At 51.3% G+C, this 15,117-nt stretch overlaps 1 protein-coding gene across 1 annotated transcript in view; it reads right to left on the reverse strand.

Annotated features, from left to right (window-relative positions):
• nbeab (neurobeachin b) overlaps positions 1–15,117 on the reverse strand; it is a 203,999-nt gene that overhangs the window by 7,358 nt on the left and 181,524 nt on the right. Inside the window, exons 36-40 of the mRNA XM_035383683.1 lie at positions 9,242–9,331; positions 6,695–6,887; positions 5,509–5,580; positions 5,182–5,337; positions 4,611–4,781 (exon numbers count right to left, since the gene is read on the reverse strand). Of these exons, the coding sequence (XP_035239574.1) occupies positions 4,611–4,781; positions 5,182–5,337; positions 5,509–5,580; positions 6,695–6,887; positions 9,242–9,331 (682 nt within the window). The remainder of the gene's footprint in view (positions 1–4,610; positions 4,782–5,181; positions 5,338–5,508; positions 5,581–6,694; positions 6,888–9,241; positions 9,332–15,117) is intronic.

Below are 15,117 nucleotides of genomic sequence, written 5' to 3' on the forward strand. Positions count from 1 at the left end.
TCGATACACTGCCGGAGGGGAGAAGCAAACATCGTTCTTAAAGGAAAAACAGAGGAGTCTTCCAACGAACGCCCGGGGGAAACAAATATGGCAGCCACCGAAAACCATTACAACCAGTCGTCCGATTTCTCAAACGAACCTTTACAGACTCTAAACTCTAAATTAGAGAAGTTCATTTTACGTATGAAGAGGAGACCAACCGACCCGAGAGTATCTTTAAAAACACTGCATAGCAGTGGGTCCATTGAGGTGAGCAGGGTCAGGTTCGTTGCCTGGTATGGTACAGTGTTTATCGATATGCACAGGTTACACCACAGAGCGGAGTCCAGGTACAGTGGTGGTAAATTTTTCTTTTAAGGAACCAATTTCCAAAATATACCCTGAAAACCCAATGTTAGGGGTACAACAGGGTACCACCCCAGTGACAAGCATTGTACCAATTTCTCGAGGAGAAAGACAGAGATAGAGAGAGATAGGCAGACAGACAGAGAGATGCAGAGAGAGAGACAGAGAGAGAGAGCAAGAGCAAGCGAGAGAGAGAGAGAGAGAGAGCGAGAGAGAGAGAGAGAGAGAGAGAGCTCCACTACTCCTGTCCACACCTCCCCTGCAGGCTGGGTACTGTAACTGCACAGAGCCGGCCCCAGGGACTGTGTGTGCTGGAGAGACAGTGCATGCTGGGTAACTGCACAGAGCCACTCCAGGGACTGTGCAGGCTGGAGAGACAGTGCATGCTGGGTAACTGCACAGAGCCGGCCCCAGGGTCTGTGTGTGCTGGGTTGCTGAGAGTGGCACTGTGACGCGGTTCAGCCCAGCAGCGGCAGGGCCTGAATGGAACATGTGTCAGGAGAGGGGGCCCTGGGGACCCCCAGCGAGTCCAGCTCACCTACCCTGACAATAGATTTAATCAGCCCCCCCTCCCCACCCAAGGGACACGCCCAGCCAACCCCCCCCCCCCCAACACTCCGCTTTGAGCTCACCACCGCAATTACTCTGTGCAAATTCACCCCAAACGCCGAAGAAGGGCGGTGGGGGGGGGGGGGGGGGGGGGGGGGGGGGGGTAGGTGCAGGGAGGTCCAGGGCGGCTTTTGATTGAGCTGGAAGTCATTTTAATTATCACGCGCTCACGACACACGCAGCCTTTTCTCTGAGCCTCGCAAAATCAATTTTCTGCACCGCGTCTGAGAAGTATGGGAGCAAATACCCAGCGACCTTGGGGACGCCCTCCCCTCCCGCGCCGCGGAGGTTATCGAACCCGCAGAACCGCTAACGCACAGGCCTCGGCAGGGAAGCGCACGAGCTAGATAAATGGTAAATGGTAAATGGACTGCATTTATATAGCGCTTTTATCCAAAGCGCTTTACAATTGATGCCTCTCATTCACCAGAGCAGTTAGGGGTTAGGGGTTAGGGGTTAGGTGTCTTGCTTAGGGACACTTCGACACGCCCAGGGCGGGGTTCGAACCGGCAACCCTCCGACTGCCAGACAACCGCTCTTACCTCTTACCTCCTGAGCTATGTAGCTACAGGAACAAATACTTTCGCGGGGAATCAGACACAGCTACTGACGCGTAAACATGAAGCCGTTACAAGAAATGCGCCTTCTTCTATTCCATAAATACAATTTTATGCTGAAGTGAGTCAATTCCACTGGAGCCATTTAGACCTCTTTCAGATGCCTGGGAAAGCGTCTCTACAGTGATTGGTGTACAGAGAGGACACTTAAAGACCAATCACAGCCTTTTCATACAGCAACGGCAACTGTATTAAAGATGTATACTAATACTGCTTTGAAAGAACTTAAGACATAATAGGATTCCGAAATGAATTATTTACATTCTAAAACAATCTTGTTCTTTCATTCCACAAAGCAGACTTGAGCACTCTCATTTCGTAGTTTAAAATTAAAACATCACAGAAAATGAATACATTGTTTCAGTATTGAATTTACTCTCTTGTTTGGATGTAAATACAAAATGGAAAGCCAAGGCATTTTAAAATGATGTATAAATGCAAAAAATGTTCTCAGGATTGCCAAATGACGCAAATGATTTTCCTGAAGTTGTCCTTCCTGCACAAAGCCACTAGAGTGCACTGTTCTTCACCCAGAGTGGCTCAGGAAATCCATCACACACACTTCCCCTTACTTTCCTGAATGTGTACATGAAGTCTGCCCTCTAAATTGAGTTGAACATTTGCCTCATTTCTTATAGGCAATTTTTCAAAAGTATTAAGAGTCCTGGGGACTGTTTAAAGTACTCTCCTCGGTGAAATTAAAACTAACTGTAGTGAAGATATGTGCCAGACTTAGGAATTTGTATTTTTTAAATAATTTTTTTTTTTACTGATGTCTTTGTCAGTTTTTTATGCAGGGTGCACAGGGAGGTTCAGAGCAAAAGCTGGTTTTATTCCAACCAATTATCCTAAATTTTCAAACCAGTAGTACACACTAACGCTAATTCACTCATACGCTGGACTATACCGAATGGTTTTCTGGAAGGATACATGCTGTTTGCTGCAGTAGCTCACAACATGCACTCTCAAAAAATGTCAGACTGATTCTTTATCACAAAAAAACACGCACACGCACGCACACACACACACACACACACACACACATATATAGGGGTAATTAAACAATTTAACAATAAAGAACAATTAAGATCCTAAAATAGCCATGCACCCCAGAAGTCAGCCTGCATACCCACACCTGCAAATGTACGACAAATTATAATTTTTTTACTATGCACTTTATGGAGAGAGATACTGAGGAACTTTATGATGTACACTTTTCATACGTAAACTCCAGAATTAATATAATAAATCACAACCACAAACACCACAAGCAAAAGTGAATATTGTTGGTGCTCTTAAGTCGCCCATAGCCCTTTCTGCAGCTACTCCGGGAGCCAGTTAAAAACAAAAAGAGTGCTTGTCCTTCGCCCTGGACCCCCCCCTCCCCCCGCCCCCCCGTGTGTCCGTAGGCCTGTCTTTGTGTCTGGGAGGTGCGCAGTAAGCACTATCTCTGTAGGTATCAAGAGGATTCTGTTTTCCTTCTCTGGTAACAAGAGTGAATCTGCCCTCTGCTAATTGGAGGCAACCAAGCTGAAATTCTTAATTAACTGTCTGAGCTGCAGTGAAGTTAATTATAAAACGCTGGTACCCAAACCAGAGCTCCTGTAGCATCTGACACTTGGAAAAACCACACTACCACCCCCCCCCCCCTCCACGCCATCCACCCCTCCATCTCACCCCCTCCACCACCCTCAATTTTCCTTGTTTCTTCCATCTCCGACTCCAACACGCCTCTCATTACAGAAGGCAGAAGAAACACATCCTTTCTGCTTAGATCTTTACTCCGCTTGGAGGGGAGAAAGGTGCACGCGCGCACACACACACACACACACACACACACACACACACTCGCCCTTCTCGCCTTCGCGAAAGTTTTACCCCATTCTTTCCGCGTTTTATCGACAAACCGCTCAGACGCGTTCCTGTCCGGTAATGACAGGTGGAATTATGGGAACAGAGCGCGCTCAGCACCGAAAATCACAGCACAAGCCGAGGAGGTCGGCGAACAGACAGGCATCCGCACTTTTTTTTTCCCCGCTGGTGATGCACGCACCCGCACACAACTAATCAAAGCATTTACCCCCCCCCCGCCCTTCACCGCCTGATGGGGAGGTCTGCTAAGCAGAAATAGGTGGATCCGTCCCCTGTAATTATGGGCAGTACATTCCCTGTTCATCCACTGTCTCCTGCGTTTCCCCCGCAGGGCAACAGTGACGGCCTCCTCTATAAGGGCAGGGCCACTAATTATGCACATTTACCAGGAGTGGGTCCATGGTGGCGCGTGATTGGCCAGTTACACAGGCGCGCTGTCACACGGTGCAGAGCTACAGCGTGGTCAACAGCGAGGCTGCCCAACTCCAGCACTTAGTGTCCAAGGCCTCCTGCTCCAGCGATAAGGGCCGTCTCCACTGGGAACTATAACTATAACCGGGACGATATATCAGAGACTATAAACCTTTAGCTGGTGTTCCACATCTACGGTGTGTTACTAACGCATACGCGCACAAGCACGAGTGCAAGAGACCTCGCGCACAGAATCGGCTACGCTATGGATTGCGCTAAATAATTTCTATATCGGTTCTATACCATTTTTACAGTGTAGACACTTCTCAATCATTTGAATGGAAAATATTTTTTAGAATTGCATCACAGTCATGATGGCTGTCATTCCTGATAGAAATGAACCTTTAACCATATGAAGAGTAGGTTTTTCTATGGAAAGTTTTTTTTCAAAATTCTAAATCAGTGTTCTAGAATGCCATCGCTTTCAGTTTCCCGCAGTGATTGTGACATCAGCATCAGAATGTTCGGTTCAGAACGTTCTAATCACACGCCTGAAAGGGTGAGCCAGTTCCACGGCCAGGCTGGGGCTCTCACTGGCTTGGCTGGAGCTTTAGGGTACAGTTCCACCCTTCAGGTTTTGTGTGTGTTTGGGGCATTGGGTGAGGAAGCAGCACCGCTGGGCTCCGTAGCCCTGGCCCACAGCACCGCTCTCAGCCCGTGTGTGCGGCTTGGGCACCTCCCCCCGCTCACACTCACTGTTGTTGGGATTGTCTCCGATGATGTGGTGCCGTCCGCTCCAGTACCACAGCAGCAGCGTGGCGTCCCGGGACCCCGAAACGATGTAGCAGTCGCCCCCGATGTAGGACTCGGACCGGGCCAGACACGTCACCACGTCCCAGTGCCCGAACACGATCTGGGTCAGCTTGCCTGTGGAGCAGAGGTGGGGGGGGGGGGGCAAAGGTGCTGATTGGCTCCTGCAGTGACCACACCCCTTACAGGTGAGCCCGCATGGACAACACCGGCGAGCTTGGAAACACCTCTGTCAAGGAATGGGTACCTGTCTCAGTACAGAATTAGGAGTGGGTACCTGTGTCGGTACAGAATTAGGAGTGGGTACCTGTCTCAGTGCAGAATTAGGAGTGGGTACCTGTCTCGGTACAGAATTAGGAGTGGGTACCTGTCTCAGTGCAGAATTAGGAGTGGGTACCTGTCTCAGTGCAGAATTAGGAGTGGGTACCTGTCTCAGTGCAGAATTAGGAGTGGGTACCTGTCTCAGTACAGAATTAGGAGTGGGTACCTGTCTCAGTGCAGAATTAGGAGTGGGTACCTGTCTCGGTGGAGTAGACGCGGAAGCTCTTGTCCCAGAAGCCGCACACCAGGATGTAGCGGTTGTCGGCCGTCACCACGAAGCAGTGCGTGTTGATCTGGATGCTCTGGTCCACCAGGTCTGTGATTTGTCTCTTGTTCATCCCGGAGTTATTGGCTGACACGAGACATTGAAAATGAAATGAACACGGGAGTCCAGATGACAAAACCTTACAGAATCGCTGCACAGTTCCCTCACTTACAACACTGTACATGTTTCCAGACACACCCCCGCCCCACTACACTTCCCCCCCGCCCCTCTCAAACCTTTTAGGTCCCGGTAACTCACCAATAAGGGGGTCCATCTCGATGGGCAGGTGGTGGGCCTGTTCCAGAGAGTACCCTGGTGCTCCCCTGAGACCTGTCCCACACACACACAGCCTGTTACTGTCAGTCTGCACACCTATCTCACACAGACAGACACACACACACCACGCACACACACACACACCTACCTGTCTCACACACAGACACACACCTATCACACACACCACACATACATACACATCTATCACACACACACACACATACATCACATACATATCTCTCACACACACACGCACACACACACACCTACCTGTCTCACACACAGACACACACCTATCACACACACCACACACACATACACATCTATCACACACACACACACACACATACATCACATACATATCTCACACACACACACATACATCACATACATATCTCTCTCACACACACACACACATCTATCTCTCGCTCTCCCACACACACACACACACACACACACACACCTATCTCTCACACACACACACACATGCTACAGAGCACAAACCATCATTAAACGCGCAGAAAAGCACACATAAAAATGCGGAAGGGGGCCTTATTATCACTTATTATTCCTGCGACCCAAAACACATTTCAGCTGCAAGGCGGGAGCTGCAGCTGCATTCATTAGCGCCGGGGACGGGGACGGGGGGGGGGGGGGCATGCGGGCTCTGAGAGACAGGCGGGAGGTGTGAACCGAATGCACTGCAGTCACACCCTGGCTTTTCTGGAACTGCTGCCTCTCACCTCCCTAACCCTCTGACCCAGAGGCGATATGGGGGGGGGGGGGGGGGGGGGGGGGGGGGGGGGGGCGAGGGGGTGTGGTGGGGCAGGGCGGGGCAGGGGACCCGGGGTAATGGCGTTCACACACGCCTAAATGGCAACATATGGAAGTGCTCCCTTCCAAACCTCAGTACCTGCACTGGTACCTCCAAGATGTGGCCTGCATCAGCACTGCTAAGAGGCACTGGATGCATTAGCAGGGACCGGCATATGTGCATGTATGTGTGTGTGTGTGTGTGTGTGTGTGTGTGTGTGTGTGTGTGTGTGTGCGTGCGTGCGTGCGTGCGTGCGTGCGTGCGTGCGTGCGTGCGTGCGTGCGTGTGTGTGTGTGTGCGTGTGCGTGTGTGTGTGTGTCTGCGTGTCTGCGTGTGTGTGACCGGGCCGCTCACCGACGGTGTTGTGCCAGCGGTTGACGGCGAAGAGCCGGCTGCAGGTGACGGTGACGGCGGCGGGCACGCTCAGGTGGGGCAGGGTGTTGGCGGCCACGTGGGTGACGGGCGAGTTGGAGGGGAACTTGAGCACCATGATCACGTCCTGCTGCATCTGGTCCTTAAACATGAGGGGGCTCTGCGGAAGGAAACACTGATGAGTAGAAGAGAGAAAGACGGAGGGAGGGGTAGAGGAGGGGAGGGGAGAGATGGAGGGAGGGGAGGGGGGTCGGGAGGGGCAGAGGGGTCGGGATTATGGATTGAGAGAAGAAGAGAAGAAGACAGAATGGAAAAAAGAGGCAATTAGTGAGGCGGTTTGAGGAAAAACAAGGTAAAGACACAGGAGGAGGCCGCATGCCTGGGGGGGTGGGGTGTAGGGGTTTGGGGGGGGGGGGGGGGGCATCTCAACAGGGGACCCCCTTCAAGATGCACCCAGTACAGACACCAGGGTGGAACAGTGGGTTGAGGGGTCTGGACCCCTCCCCGGCGTCATGGAAACTGTTAAGTGAGGGGTTAATCGGAGGTGGTGGATTTTAACGTGAGTGATGAATTGCAGGAACACATAAACCACATTAAAAATACAACCGTATAGAGTCAAAACAAACGCATGAGGCATAATGAATGCACAAAAATAATGGATAATACATGCAATTAAATCTAATTTAGAAACCAGTGCTGTCAAGCCAATCAGGGAAGAAAATGACAGGGCGATGCCTCTCTCATTGGACGGGGGAATAAAGCACAGGTATTGTCAGAGGCGTTTTTTTGGCAGGGCGCTGATGGCCCGGTGCCAGAGCGCATTTTCCCTGCCTGACACGTTCTCCCCGCGTACGATAGTGAATGACAGAAACGCAGCGATGACAAGTTTTCTCTCCCGACCGCCTGGTTTCCTGTGAGTGACAGCCAGCGCAAGCGCGGTGACTCATCAACCAGCTCCACCGGCGAATCAGCGCTAAGCAGAAGCCCTGGGAATGTTTACAGCCCGGTCAGGAAATACACCGACAGTCTCGAAGTTTTACGGCTTCAAGTTTTAGAGACTTCAGAGCCATGCGATAGGTTGGCGGCCTCTGTCCAGGGCGCATTCCTGCCTCTCGCCCAATGCACGCTGGGATAGGCTCCAGCACCCCCCCCCGCGACCCTGCTCACGATAAGCGGGCGTAGTTAACGGATGGAATGGATGGAAGTTTTAGAGACTCGACCTCAAGGCCGGAGAAGGAGGCGACCGGGCGAGCCAATGGCAGCGGCGCGCCGGTATGACGTCACTCCCGTGTCATCGCTGCTGCGCGTAGCATGACTCAGCCTGCGAGCCCCCCGACTTCTGTTTACGCGCTCCCGCGTTCTGTCTCTCCGGACGGGAATGGCCTGCGCATGTTGCTTTTATGAAGGGACTCCAGCGCTCCGGGGCCTTGCTACAGTGCAGACTCAATCGGGGCTGTTTCTGAGGCTGTGGAGAATCGAGTTAAACTATCCCTGTGGGACACGACCGGCAAACGGTCCTGCTCAACGTCTGGGAAGCCGGGTAGAACAAAGGGGAAGCAGATGCCTCTTCCTTACGTGTTTCGCCCAATTCACTGTCCGTTGTGTGGAGTGAAGTTCTGCGTCCAGTGTGTAAGAGAGCACCCCCTGGCACAACGTTATCTACACGGGAGGTGAAAGGTCGCTAGCTTGTTTCCACGGGGACAGAAAGCGAGCTACCGAAGTTGTTCGATGCGACCGCGCGATAGCGCTGCGAAAACAACGTGAGGTGGTCACGACTGAGTTAGCCTCCACATTCAGACGAACGCATATGGAACTCTGGCACAAATAAACACACAGCCCGGAGACAGGCGTGGGGAACATGTGTACACATGTAGTTGATTACGGGTGGATTTATTGTTCATGTTCTGTCTCTGGCGCTTCCAGCCTGGCTTGCTTGCAGTGCAGCACAATCCCACCCGAAAGAGAAATGTTTTTTTTTTTTTTTTTTTTTTTTTAAAAGGAACAGTCCAGAACAGAGATCCTTCTCTGAACCTGGTGAATATCCACCTCACTTCCTCCGGCTGAGGTCATGTGACACATGCTTCTCACGCAGTCACTGTTCTGACCCCAATCTCACAGCTCATACACACCCACACACATACGCACGTATGCAAGTAAACACACATTCACACGCACGCACGTAAACACACACACACGTGCGCCACACACACGCATGCACACACACACACGTACACGCACGCATGCATGCACACTCGCATGCACACATGCATGCACTCACACATGCACCTACACACACACACACACACACACACATATGCATGCAAGCATGCACACACACACATGCACGCACAAATACAAACACACACACACACACACGCACACATGCACAAACACACACACACACACACACACACACACATGCACGAACACACACACACACACACACACACACACACACACACACACATGCACAAACACACACACACACTAGGACTGTTAAAAAAGTCCCAGCATGCACGCTGCCCTCACCAGGTGCATGGCGGAGCTTCGTGGCGGATGTGGCTCAATAAGCAACTGAGATGGAGTCTGTCCAAAACACTGAATCTGCACCTCCATCGCCTGCAGGGAGAGGGGGGGGGAGAGAGAGAGAGAGAGGGGGGGGGGGGGGGGGTGAGAGAGAGAGAGAGAGAGAGAGGGGGGGGGGGGGGGGGGGGAGAGAGAGAGAGAGAGCTGCTGTCACAGTCGATATGCATCAGAGTGATGGGTCAATGCGTTACTTGACAATGCAGGCAAATCCGGACTCAGCCATGCCTCTCGGGTGGGGGTGGGGGTGGGGGTGGGGATGGAGACGGGTGCGTTCCCAATTCGCCCAGGCGCTCACCAGCCCCCCCACCCCTCCCACCCTAGACCGCAGAATCATCGGAGTGTTAGTATGGAAGAGACAAGCCTTTTCCTATTAACATGCTTCACTAAACCATTCCCATTTCCAGGCCTGAGGCCCACCGAGCTCAGCCTAACCTGGAGTGACACGTAGCCTGGGCCACAGCAGCCTGCTCCTACATCTTATTGTGCTTAAAACAAAGGGAGAGAACAAACACACACACACAAGCATGCATGTACGCGCACACACACACACACACACACAAGCATGCATGTGCGGACACACACACACACACACACACAAGCACGCATGTGCGCACACATACACACTCATGAAGACAACTAAGCATGTGCGCACACATACACACACACAAACACACAATCACAAGCACACACACGCACACTCATAAACACACATTCATGTGCACACACTCTCACACACATACTCACAAACACAAGCATGCATGTGCGCACACACACACGCGCACACAAAAACACGTTTGTGCACACACACACACACACTCACAAAGACATACACACACACTCACAAGCACACATGCTTGCATACTCAAATACATATTAATGTGCACATACACTCAAACGCAGATGAAAATGCTTGAATGCACAAACATTTACACACAGGAAAGAAAGAAAATACCTTAATGAATGAGGAGTTTAGGAGAAAAGTGTATGGGTCTCTTATGAAATATGGATCTGGAAGTTTCTGGAAGGGGGGAGGGGAGAGATGGAAGGTCATGTGGAATGATTTCCAGGAAAGCCAAAGTGCTGAAGGCCAACACAGAGGAGACGGTTTTGTTTTCACACACGCAGTCACTGCGCTACAACACAGACTAAGACACCAGCTTCCTGCCTGAAGCCTGAGCCAGAGTGAACAAGGGTGCGAGCGAGGGAGAGAGAGAAGGGAGGGAAAAAGGGAGGGAGGGAGGGAGAGAAGGGAGGGAAAAAGGGAGAAAGGGAGGGAGAGAGGGAGAGAGGGAGGGAGGGAGGGCAGCCACCGGAGAAAGTGATTGATGTGACTAGAGCCAGCCCCACCATCAGAGGGGAGCTTGTAGATGTCTGTCAAGCCCCCCCCCCCCCCCCCCCCCCTTACACAATGGAGCCACTCTCTCATAACACACTACAGGCTCCCATACAGAACCATCAACATCAGAAGCAGCGATGCCAGGTACAACCTGCTCTGTGAAACGCACCAATCAGAGGGAGCCGGGCTTAAGGTCAAACCGCATGAGGGCCAATCAGAGGCAGCCAGGTTTAAAGGTCAAACCGCATGAGGGCCAATCAGAGGGAGCTGGGTTTTAAGGTCAAACCGCATGAGGGCCAGACACAAGCAGACAGAACCGTGACACCGAGCGACACTTATAAAAAAATTAATTTTAAAAAAATGAAAAATTGGCGGTGTTCTGTCGTGCGGATGGTCCTGCTGTCCCGGGCCGCGCGGTTCGGGACGGGCAGCGCCCCGCCACATTTGGCAGCGATTTGAGCGTCAGTCGGCGGCGCTTTAAGTGACGAGCAGTTTTCATTACCGCTATTTTTGGGCGAGGGGTCGGGACGTCCGGCGTTCGAACGCGGTAATCGGACACGGAGATCAGAACGCAGGACGCCACATGTGGAACACATCAGTGCAGTTCTTTTTCCAGCCGATCTGTTCGTGAACAAGGATATTAGGGGCAGGGGCGTGGGGTGGGGGGGGGGGGGGGCACTTCTACCTCATCGGTTCTGTGAGAAACTCAAGGTTCACTGTCAGTCCTGTTCTGGAAGCCGTCGAGGTCAGAGCAGATGTCATTTTGAAAATGCATTTGGCTCCTACGGGCTGTCAGAACATGTCAATATTTCCAAAATGTCAATGTGCTCAATCTCATCAGGCCCGCGTCCAAAAATCGCAGCTATCTCCGAAGAAGATCCAGTGAACTCAACAGCCTGTTAATTAGTTTAATGCACTTTGGGGCCTGTATCCACTGATAAGGACAGCGTTGCATAAGCCAAATTCTGATCCCACAGCAACAACTGACGTGCTCGGGTGAGCGCAAAACACCCGTCAGAACGCATTTTGTGTCAGTGCTCCGAGTCCTCCTCAGCCCTGCACCTCCTCAGCATGGATCTCCTCAGCCCTGCACCTCCTCAGCCCCGGATCTCCACAGCCCAGACCTTCTCATCCCCGCACCTCCTCAGTTCTGGACCTCCTCAGTCCAAACCTCCTCATCCCTGGACCACCCCAAAAATGACAACCCACTTGAGTTCCCTCACCAAAACGTGGTCGTGTTTAGAGGGAGAAAGACAGAGATATCTCGCTTCTTAAATGTCACCTTTGCGTCAAAGTGTGATGACTGCGGATGGGTGTGGGTGGAGTCAGAGGAGGTCACAGCAATAACGCGCAACTCTCCATGTCAAAAACAAAAATAATTTTTATTTTCAGTCTCTTCAGATTAATCTTCGAAAAGAACAAGAAAAACTTTAACAAACTTTAAAGAATTTAACAGATTAAAGAATGGCTGTCGATATGGATATTAAATTGGATGGATATTAAAGAAGAACACCTGTGAACCCAGGATTAAAATAAAAACCCTGAATGTGCAGCAGGTCTCCATCCACCTCAACAGCAGTGAAATACGAACTCCTGAATTTGAGCCTTTCAGTCACCGCTGTACTATACAGACATACAATAAGAAACAGTGCATTTGAGGAATTATATAAAAACTGCAGTTTGGGAGAGGGAGGGTTTTATTACCTTGATTTTATTTCATTTATTTTTTCACTTATTTCAAACAAAGACTCGGCCAAAGATAAATTCACCTTCTCTCGTTAAAATATTCACTCACGTGGTCAAAACATTTTCCATTTGTTTGTTTCCTTCAGTAAACAACAACGGGAGACTTTCAAACTCAAGGGCACAGGTGGTGGGAAAGAAAAAAAAAAAGAGAGGGGGAGAGAGAGCGAAAGAGGGGAAAAAAACACTCATGCATAATTTGTCTGTTTACATCTTGACAAAGCAGCGGGGTCTGTCCGTACCGAGAGGTTCCTGTCATGTTCTTCCATAGGAGAACGCTGTCAGGATAAGCATCGGGGCCAATTGCCGTGGTTACGGGGGGAGCGCGCTCAGTTGAGCTGTCACGGCGGCCTCAGCCCGAAGCCGCGGTACCTGTCAGGAGGCGTCGCCCTTTTCTTTCTTTCTTTTTTTTCTTCTTAATTTGACACGGGGAGGAAAATTATCTCTTATCCTGACCTCTAATTTCGTGACATTTTAATACCATAATTGCGCCGGTTAGTGCCAGGGCCGCGGTTCCACCTGTCAGCCAGGAATGAGGCAACCGCCCCGAGCCCACGGCCCCTTTCAGCACGCCTGCTGGAGAGAGGGAGAGCCAGCTCCTCTCCCTCTCCCTCTCTCCCTCTCTCTCTCTCTCGCTCCAGAGCCAGCTCCCTCTCTCTCTCCCTCTCTCTCTCTCTCTCTCTCTCTCCAGAGCCAGCTCCTCTCCCTCTCTCTCTCTCTCCAGAGCCAGCTCCCTCTCTCTCTCTCTCTCTCTCTCTCTCTCTCTCCAGAGCCAGCTCCCTCTCTCTCTCTCTCTCTCTCTCTCCAGAGCCAGCTCCCTCTCTCTCTCTCTCTCTCCAGCACCAGCTCCCTCTCCCTCTCTCTCTCTCTCCAGAGCCAGCTCCTCTTTCTCTCTCCCTCTCCCTCTCTCTCTCCAGCACCAGCTCCCTCTCTCTCTCTCTCTCTCTCTCGCTCCAGCACCAGCTCCCTCTCTCTCTCTCTCTCCAGCACCAGCTCCCTCTCCCTCTCTCTCTCTCCCTCTCTCTCTCTCTCTCGCTCCAGCACCAGCTCCCTCTCTCTCTCTCGCTCTCCCTCTCTCTCTCTTTCTCCAGCACCAGCTCCCTCTCTCTCTCTCGCTCCAGCACCAGCTCCCTCTCTCTCTCCCTCTCTCTCCAGCACCAGCTCCCTCTCTCCCTCTCCCTCTCCCTCTCTCTCTCTCTCTCGCTCCGCTTCACCACGGCACGCCTCTCTCCGGCACGGAACTACGCGGAGCCGCGAAAACCTGCACCTGAGCACGCCTTCAACGGCCAGCAAGCGAAGCAGCAGGGCACCTGCATCGGGACAGGGGTGCAGCCATTGCTCTGGGCCCCTCAAATTGCTAAAAACCTAATTGTTTTTAGTAGTGGCCCCCTCTAAGCTGGGGGCCCCTGAAATCGCCACCTCATTCCACCCCACTAGCGATGGAGCTGCACAGGAATACACCACATTGTACAATGTGAGGTACAATGGAACACATACAAATGCCATGATATGGTCTGCATTTGTTTTGCTTCGATGAAACGTATAATGCAGTGCATCTCTGAAGCAGCACAGATATTCAACAAATTGTAAGCACGGAGAAAGTAATATTTATATTAGCATTAAGTACATATTTATGTAACATGTTCCAGATATGGCCGTCTGATACAGAGAATAAGGTGATGATAACTGAGAAGCAGGGGGCTGGTTGGCCATCATGGCTGTCCTTCAGTTTCTTCACACTGTGCAGTAGTTTTCCACTTCCTGGTTCGAATAACCAATGAACAGAGCCCGGAATCAAATCCAGCCCTCTCTATGGTCCCGTGTGACACCGTTGCCCCGGTAGCACTGTTGCCCCTCGCATTAACCTTCTGGTTGGAGTAGAGTTTTTGTGGGTTCTGCCCCCTAGCCAGTTACTTTCTATCAGTCTCTCTCTTTCCCTCTCCCTCTCTCGCTCTCTCTATCCCTCTCTCGGGAATATAACATATTCCAACGGAAGCTCTGTCCATTGGAAAGAGGGACCGGAATTTCGGAACCTTGCCACGCTTCCACTCATTCGTGGCTGATTACCACGGTTCAGCGTCCACCGCAACGAGATGCCGCCATTTTGCAATGCATCACGGGCCACCTTTCCAATTCAGCAAGAGCTGCGCAAGACAACTGAACCCTCCAGTCAAACGTAACACAGCTGATCTGTATCCTCCACACGCACCTCAACACGCCGCAAATCAGCACGCTCGAGAGGTGACAAACAGAGGTGCGAATAACAGAAATAAGCTGACAGTTTCATAATCAAACGCTACCATCACTTGGAGGGGGGGGGATAAGCTGTCATATTTTAGTCATCTATCCATCAGACTGCTCCAAGTACAGAATACATAAGGGGGAGGGGAGGGGGGGGGGGGGGGAGAAAAGACACTGGAAATAATGAAAAACAAATCCTTCCTTACGTATTGTCTGGTAATTAGCCCCACTCACACACACACACACAAAAAACAGCTTTTTGAGTGATCTGCATTCTGGTCACTTGATAAATAAAGGCTCTCCTGGAGCTGACAGTATATAAATGACTTCTTTTGCATACAGCAGATGGCGGGTATCACAGGGAGAGCTGGGCTCACAGCGGAAGCCATGCACTGCCTGCCAGCTGCTGCAATTTCACTCCTTTTTTTTTTTCAATTAAGCCGTTCGCAAACGCACCGGCAAAATGCACAGCCAACACTGGCTCTATTAATTAGCCGCG

This window comes from Anguilla anguilla, chromosome 12, assembly GCF_013347855.1.
Source record: "Anguilla anguilla isolate fAngAng1 chromosome 12, fAngAng1.pri, whole genome shotgun sequence".
In the NCBI taxonomy this organism is placed as follows: Eukaryota; Metazoa; Chordata; class Actinopteri; order Anguilliformes; family Anguillidae; genus Anguilla; species Anguilla anguilla.